The sequence below is a fragment of the Erythrolamprus reginae genome, chromosome 3 (genome assembly GCF_031021105.1).
Source record: "Erythrolamprus reginae isolate rEryReg1 chromosome 3, rEryReg1.hap1, whole genome shotgun sequence".
NCBI classification, from domain to species: Eukaryota; Metazoa; Chordata; class Lepidosauria; order Squamata; family Dipsadidae; genus Erythrolamprus; species Erythrolamprus reginae.
The window spans coordinates 254,874,321-254,883,203 of NC_091952.1; the positions used below are offsets into that span (position 1 = coordinate 254,874,321).

Genomic DNA, 8,883 nt, shown 5'->3' on the forward strand with positions numbered 1-8,883 from the left:
GAGTCTAAGGAGAAGGGCGGCATAAAAATTGAATAAATAAAGAAATAAAAATAAAATAGTCATGAAATCCATGCTTTCTTTTCTTCTCTTCTGCAGGTTGCTTTGTCCAAGCCACAAGGAAGAGCCTCAATCCAGATGTGAGAAGGCCGGATCAATCTGCCGCTGAACCGGGGTCCAGTTCTCTCTCTCTCTCTTTCTCCTGTTATGTCCAAGATCTGCGCTTTGCCTGGCAATTGCTTTGAGTTCCAAAGGACCAGGGGACTAGGATGAGGAGGAGCAATAGATATTCCTTGAACCTGCTTTGGTTGTTGCCACCGTTCTTGGCGTGGACCGTGGTGGCTCTTGACTTGGGACCATCGCTGTGCACCACTTTGGTCCAGGACAAGTTTTTTGGATACTTCTCCTCTTTGGCCGTCTTCCCGTTGAACGCTTCCCATTGCAATTGGATTATCCAGAACCCTGATCCTCGGAGGTACACCTTGTACATGAAGGTTTTGAAGCCCTTGGGTTTCTGCGACCGACAGCAGATTCGCACCTACCAATTCGACTCCTTCTTGGAGTCCACGCGGACGTACCTGGGCATGGAGAGCTTCGACGATGTGCTGAACCTTTGTGACAGTTCCACCCGCTATGCCTTCCTCCAGTCCAACAAACAGTTCCTCCAGATGAAGCAGACTCTTTCCAAAGTGGACAGCGGGCGGTTCAGGTGGAAACCGGCCAAGATCCAGGAAAGAGACTTCTCGGTAGAATATCTTGTGGTGGGCAACAGAAGTCCCAGCAAAGCTGCTTGCCAGATGTTGTGCAAATGGCTGGATACTTGCTTGACCACCAGCAGTAGCTCCCATCCTTGTGGCATCATGCAGACACCATGTTCTTGTTTCAATGGAGAGCTATTGGATCAACCCAGCGAGAGCTTTGGCTTAACCAAAAAGCAGGAGAATTGTTTCAAGGATGGGATTTACCTGGAGAATTGCATGAGCTCTACCAAGGACATCAGCGGGCTGGATTTCTTGGGTAAGTATGGGTGCTTCAATTTAAGGTACTCCCATGGAAGGTTTGTGTCATGCCCCCTTTGGAATCTGAATCCAAGACAGAAGACAAACAGTTGACGGAGAGCGGGAGAGTGGCTCCATTGGCTGTGGAGGAAACTGGGGAAGAGCAAAGTCAGGCTGGGCAGAGCAGGGGAGAGGTAGAACAAGGGAGATGGGGTTGGGACCAAGACCAAGGCCCACCATCTCCTCATCCTAGGCCCAGGGCACACAGGAAAAAACACAGAAGAGAGCAACATGGATTGCATGGATTATGAGGAAGGAAAGGGCCCCAAATCCCTTCACAAAGCACACCTGGGGATGGAGTTTAAAGGAGAGGCAGTTGGGAGGGATGTTTGTCAGGAACAAGTGCTGAATTCATATAGTGTTGAGAGTTGTGGCCTGCATTCTTGACTTTTTGAATTATTGTTGTGCTTCAATGTGCTTCTCTTGTCTTGCTGGAATTATTGCTGTGAATTTTTTACTTCTGGGACTCCTGCCTTGCTGGAGTGATTGATTGTAGTCATTCTGCTTAACCCTGCTGTTCTGTTTAGAAAAAATCCCTAATCTTATGTTCCTGGGTCTATTTGACCCGGACTGCAAATTGATCATTTTATGTACTTATATTTGGTCTTTTTGAAAGCTTTTTTCACCTGGAAACAAGTTTGAACATTTCTGCACACAATGGAATGAAAATTGAACTGAAAAAAATAATCCTTATTGGTTTATTTTGCACATAAACGTGCCTCCCCCCCCCCCGTTTTTGTGAAATGTTTTTCAATTTATGGATAGTTTTGCTTGCAAAATGCATTCTATTTTACTGGCGTTGGTGTGGGATTGGTAGCTTGAACATTTCTGCACACAATGATATGAAAATTGAAATGAAAAAAGTAAATCTTATTGGTTTATTTTGCTGATTTATTTATTTATTTATTTATTCGATTTGTATGCCGCCCCTCTCTGAAGACTCCCCCGTTTCTGTGAAATAGTCTTCACTTTATGGATAGTTTTGTTATCAAAATGCATTCTATTTTACTAAAGTTGGTGTGGGATTTGTAGCTTGAACATTTCTGAACATAATGGTATGAAAATTGAACTGGAGAAATTGATGCATATTGGTTTATTTTGCAGATAAAGTTATTTCAATTTATATAAAAATTATGCTGTTAATTTCAAACTTACATACTTTTTTTTTTAGTAAAATGGATTTGTTTCATAAAATTAGTTCTCTGGCTACAATGTGGTTGATTTTCAAAAGGATATTCCAAATATTTCTAGCCAAATATGTATAACAAGTGACAATAATGGCACACAATAATACACAAGTACAGTACACAATAGATAAAAACTTAAGGTAAACCCCTCCACACATGATTGCAGAAAATACAACTTCAGCAACAGTGGTCAATGACTGGAATACACTGCCAGACTTTGTGGTTTCTTCCCCAACCCCCCAAAAAATTTAGACTGTATACTGTTGACCTCACCCCATTCCTTAGAGGTCTATAAAGGGCTTGCATCAATGCACCAATGTGCCTACCGTCCCTGTCCTAATGTTCCCATGTACTCTAAACCATCTCATATATACATGTTTATACTTTTACTGTAATCTTATATATGCTTGATAAAAATATAAAATGAATGAATGAATGAATGAATGAATGAATGATCTTAATCTGCAATGAAAACGAAAATCAAGAGAATAGGAAAAGGGAGGAAGAAAATAAACATAGAAACATAGAAGACTGATGGCAGAAAAAGACCTCATGGTCCATCCAGTCTGCCCTTATACTATTTCCTGTATTTTATCTTAGGATGGATATATGTTTATCCCAGGCATGTTTAAATTCAGTTACTGTGGATTTACCAAACACGTCTGCTGGAAGTTTGTTCCAAGCATCTACTATTCTTTCAGTAAAATAATATTTTCTCATGTTGCTTTTGATCTTTCCCCCAACTAACCTCAGATTGTGTCCCCTTGTTCTTGTGTTCACTTTCCTATTAAAAACCCTCCCCTCCTGAACCTTATTCAACCCTTTAACATATTTAAATGTTTCGATCATGTCCCCCCTTTTCCTTCTGTCCTCCAGACTATACAGATTGAGTTCATGAAGTCTTTCCTGATCAGTTTTATGCTTAAGACCTTCCACCATTCTTGTAGCCCATCTTTGGACCCCTTCAATTTTGTCAATATCTTTTTGTAGGTGAGGTCTCCGGAACTCAACACAGTATTCCAAATGTGGTCTCACCAGCGGTCTATACAGCGGGATCACAATCTCCCTCTTCCTGCTTGTTATACCTCTAGCTATGCAGCCAAGCATCCTACTCGCTTTCCCTACCACCTGACCACACTACCCATTTTGAGACTGTCAGAAATCACTACCCCTAAATCCTTTTGAAGCATTTAAATATGTTAAAGGGTTAAATAAGGCCCAGGAGGGAAGTGTTTTTAATAGGAAAGTGAACACAAGAACAAGGGGACACAATCTGAAGTTAGTTGGGGGAAAGATCAAAAGCAACATGAGAAAATATTATTTGACTTAAAGAGTAGTAGATCCTTGGAACAAACTTCCAGCAGACGTGGTTGGTAAATCCACAGTAACTGAATTGAAACATGCCTGGGATAAACATAGATCCATCCTAAGATAAAATACAGAAAATAGTATAAGGGCAGACCAGATGGACCATGAGGTCTTTTTCTGCCGTCAGTCTTCTATGTTTCTATGTTTCTTAACACCTAACCCAGGGGTCTCCAACCATGATTTGGATGACTGAGAATCTCCATAGACGCTTGAGTAGGGGATTGGACTAGATACAGGGGTAGGCAAAGTTGGCTCTTCTGTGACTTGTGGACTTCAACTCCCAGCATTCCTGAGTCCATCATGCTAGCTCAGGAATTCTGGGAGTTGAAGTCCACATGTCATAGAAGAGCCAACTTTGCCTACCCCGGGACTGGAAGGAAGCCCCTTCCAGCTCTATCCTGATTCACTGATCTCTCATTTTTCTTTTGGATCTGGACGGGGGTTTGGATTCAGCTCCGACTCATGGAGCTGCAGGTGTTTCCAGATATGGAGGTCTTTCCAAGTGACCTTGGCTCTTCTTTCTCTTGGCTGTCTTCTCTGGGTCTGCAAGCCGGTGGTGGAAACCAAAGGCAGGCGTCGAGACCTCCGCGGAGCATCAATAAAACAAGCTATTATCCTAACCTGGTGCACCCTCAGCAGGAACCCTGGAAGCCAACGACATTGTCTTGGCAGATGCCAGTGTCGCTCTCATCAATTTTGCATGCGATTTGCATGACTCACGCTGAGCATCAGAAGGGGAAGATAAATCCTCTCTTCTTGGCCGTGGTAGCCACAACGGCTGCTGCAAAGTCCGAGGAAATAATCGTTGGCTGGATGTAAGAAATCTCTTTTGTTTTTTAGATCTCCTCGGGTTTCTGGAGCTATCATGTTTCCATTTTTTAAAAAAATATATATTTTTATTAAATTTTATTACAACAACAACAAAAAATACTTAAAGAAAAAGTGCCCAACACCAATAAAAACCCCACCACCATTTAGGGGGTTAAATTATTTGCAATAAGTTTCAATTTCTTCCTTAGCTCTGTTTTACATTTCTTTACATACCAAAAGTGATTGGAATTTATTTTTCACATTGTCGTCATAAATTCTACTTAAGATATAATTTTTCACCTTATTCCATCGTGCCATCAGCTTCTCCAATTTATTTTCATCAAAGTTATTTAATCTTATTTCCATAATTTCGAAGTGGATGTGGTCCACCATGTACCAGTACCAATTCTGGATTGTCCATTTATTGCTGTCCTTCCACCCTAATACCACTACTGCTTGAGCGCTTTCCAAAGCTGCTGTTTTGATTTCTTTAAATTCTCATAATTCCCCATATTTAACTAGTGTTGCTAATTCTTTCGTGATTATCCAATTAATGTTTAGCATATTGTTAATTTCATTCTGTACTTCCTTCCAAAATTCTTGAACTTCAACGCATTCCATCGCATTTGGAACAGCTGGATGAAAGACATTGTCTCCTTCACATCCAGTTTTGGTCGCCACGATGTGAAAAAAGATACAGATGCAGATTAATAGAGTTGGATAGGACCTTATAGGTCAGTGATGGCGAACCTAGGGCATGGGTGACACAGATAGCACGTGCAGCCATATCAGCTGACATGCGAACCGTTGCCCTAGCTCAGCTCCAATGTGCATGTGTGTGCTGGCCAGCTGATTTTTGACTCACATAGAGGCTCTGGGAGGGCGTTTTTGGCTTCCAGAGGGCCTCCAGGGAGATGGGGAGGGCATTTTCACCCTTCCCCGGCTCTAGGGAAGCCTTTGGAGCCTGGAGAGAACAAAACGCGAGCCTACTAGGAGCAACAGAAGTTGGGAAACGGGCCATTTCCAGCCTCCAGAGAACATAAGAACATAAGAACCTAAGAACATAAGAACATAAGAAGAGCCCTGCTGAATCAGGCCAAAGCCCACCGAGTCCAGCATTCTGTGTCACACAGTGGCCCACCAATTGTCCATGGGGATCTTGAGCAGAAAGAGAAGGCAAGACCCTTCCTTTCCCTCAACCCCCAACAAATGGTACTCAAGGGAATCCTGCCTGCCTCAACCAACATAGAGGCAGCACATGGACATCCGTTTCAATAACCACCATAGATACACTTGGCCTCCCTGAATCTGTCTAATCCTGCCTTGAAGCTCTCCAGGCTGATAGCTATCATGACCTCTTCTGGAAGGGAATTCCATCAACCAAGGACCCTCTGGGTGAAGAAATATTTCCCTTGATTTGTCCTCGCTTTCTTACCTATGAGCTTTAGGGAGGGGCCCCTCGTCCTAGTATTGTGGATAGAGAAAAGAATTTTTCTCTCTCCACCTTTTCTATCCCATGCATGATTTTATACACTTCGATCAAGTCACCCTTTAAGCGCCGTCTTTCAAGGCTGAAGAGACCAAGGCCTTGCAACCTGATTTCATAAGGGAGGGGTTCTGGGGTGTGTGGGGAAAACTGTTTTCACCCTCCCCAGACATTGAATTATGGGTGTGGGAACTCGTGCATGCACAATAGCACATGTCAATGCTTTTTTGGCAACAGAGGGGAAAAAAGGTTCGTCATCAGTGTTACAGGTCATCTAGTCCCCACCCCCTACTCAAGCAGGAGACCCTACCCCATTTCTGACAAATGGCAATCCAATCTCTTCTTGAAAGTCTCAAATGATGAAGGTTCCCCCCAACATATTTTTATTTATAGTTTATTGTGTTGGAAGGGACTCTGTGGGTCTTCTAGTCCAACCTCCTGTTAGTGCAGGAGATACCATCCCAGACATATGGCAGTCCAATCTCCTCTTGAAGGTCTCAAATGATGAAGGTTCCCCCCAACATATTTTTATTTATAGTTTATTGTGTTGGAAGGGACTCTGTGGGTCTTCTAGTCCAACCTCCTGTTAGTGCAGGAGATACCATCCCAGACATATGGCAGTCCAATCTCCTCTTGAAGGTCTCCAGTGTTGGGATTGTCTTCTGCTGCACGATTCCCAGTGACCGATTAGGTCCCACAGAGTTGGCCTTCTCTGGGTCCCGTCGACTAAACAATGCCGTCTGGCGGGACCTAGGGGAAGAGCCTTCTCTGTGGCAGCCCCAGCCCTCTGGAATCAACTCCCCTCGGGGATTATGACTAAACCTCTGCCAGTGCCAGAGAAAAGAAATGCTCCCTTCACTCTGGGTAGTCGAGGAGTCACCACAGCGAAGGAAAGGCACCAGCTACAAAGTGAGAGAGCGAGAGGAGAGGGGAGCCCTTCAGCATGGGAAGGAAGGGGAAGCAGGTAGCAGAAGCAGCAGCCAGTGTATGAGAGGCAGCCTCATGCCGGGTGTATGGGAGGCGCGTGCTCCTCCTCACCGCCTCAGAGTCCCTCCTTTTTTTTAAAGCCTTCACCTTTGGGATTTTTTTTTAATTCCCCTCACCTCACCTTCTTTCTTCAGCAGTGACTCTCCTCCTCCTCTTCCTCTTCCTCCTCCCACCCAAATTCTGAGCTTTTATTTCTTTCCTAGTGGGTTTGCACACATTATTTGCTTTTACATTGATTCCTATGGGAAAAATTGATTCTTCTTAAGAACATTTCTACCTAATGTTCTGTCGGGCTCTCTGGTAGAATCCTCCGAAAAATTCACAGGTACAAATTTCAGACACGCACACGTTTGAAAATTCAAAACAATGTTCTTTATAATGAAAATTCACTTAACCTAAGCCCTCTTTTGGTAGAGCAAAGAGCACTTGTCTCCAAACAAACTGGTAATTTGTACAAGTCCCTTATCAGTTCTGTGATACTTAGCTTGCAGCTGTGAGGCAATTCACAGTCCTTCTTCTTTCACAAAGTGAAACACACTTTGCTCTGGTTTAGTTTCAAAGCGGGGAAAAATCAGCACACAAAAACTCAAAGTCAGTAAAGCAGTCACGAAACACAACGATCAGATAATCTTCCACAATGGCCAAACCCACAGGCTGCTCTTTATAGCAGCCTCACTAATTACCACAGCCCCACCCAACTACAGGTGGCCTCATTTTCTTTGATAATAATCTCTCAGTTGTTGTAGCCTATGCATCGCTCTCCGCATGCGTGGCTGTATCATTAACTCTTGTTCTGAATCCAAGGAGGAGCTAGATAATTGATCTCCTTCTGAGCTGTCTGCCCCACTCTCCTCCTCCCTGTCACTCATGTCTTCTTGGTCAGAGGAGCCTTCATCATCAGATTCCACCGGGGGCAAAACAGGCCTGCAGCATGTGGATGACTCCCCCACATCCACAGTCCTTGGGGCAGGAGCAGGGCCAGAGCTAACCACAACACCTAAGAACCTGGTCACGGAACAAATTAAGTTCTTAAGTAGAGGTACCACTATACTGTGTGTGGCTTGTGGTGGATTATTGCTGAAGAATATGGTAGCTGTAGATTTGTAGCTGAATATTGTAACTGATAATAGTTGAGTATTATGTATAGTATCTACTAGAGCAGCGTTTCCCAACCGGTGTGCCGCGGCACAGTGGTGTGCCGCGAGACACTGTCAGGTGTGCCGCGGCGAGAGGTGGCAGAGGAGAGTGGGCGGATCGGGCGGGCAATGGGGCAGGGCGGAGAAGCCAGGGGCGCGTTTGGCCGGAGGCACCGTGGGGAGGCAGGGGCAGCCACGGCTCCCTTTACTCCTACTGCCGCACCACCCTGCCCCTGCTCCCCACGGTGCCTCCGGCCAAACGCGCCCCTGGCTTCTCCGTCCTGCCCCATTGCCCGCCCGATCCGCCCACTCTTCTCCGCCACCGCCTCCTGCCTTGGGGCGAGGAATCCGAGAGTCCGGGACTGTGTGGCTTTGCGCCATGAAGAGAAAACGGCCGACTTTTCCCTGCTGCCGTTTTCTCTTCATGGCGCAAAGCCAGGGCCGCCGATAGTCGGGTACTACAGGGAGCGCGCTACCGGGCCCCGGGCAAATTGGGGCCCGCAGTCAGCGGCTCCTTGCACTGAGCTCCCGCTCGCAGCTGTCCCCTGGCTCCTGCTCGATGCCACGGTTTTCGGCGCTGTCCTGCTGGGCCCCAAAGACGGAAGGCAGGAAGGAGGAGAGCTCCATTCTTCTCGCCTTTTTCCCGCCTTCCTTCTTTGGGGCACAGCAGGACAGCGCCGAAAACCGCGGCATCGAGCAGAAGCCGGGGGACAGCTGCGAGCAGGAGCCCCAGGAGGGAAGTACCGGCAGCGCCCCGCCCAGCTGAAGCTTCACTGGCGTCGGCGGCAAATGTCCTTTGTGGCCCGGTGGGAGGGGGGGGCTGCAGCGGCCGCAGGCAGTCGCAGGGAGATGGC

The 8,883-nt window shown here is 45.8% G+C and overlaps 1 protein-coding gene across 1 annotated transcript in view; it reads left to right on the forward strand.

Annotated features, from left to right (window-relative positions):
• Positions 1-266: 266 nt before the first annotated feature.
• Positions 267-8,883, forward strand: part of ADGRB1 (adhesion G protein-coupled receptor B1) — a 285,191-nt gene continuing 276,574 nt past the window's right edge. The window contains exon 1 of the mRNA XM_070748372.1: positions 267-1,014. Within this exon, the coding sequence (XP_070604473.1) occupies positions 267-1,014 (748 nt within the window). The remainder of the gene's footprint in view (positions 1,015-8,883) is intronic.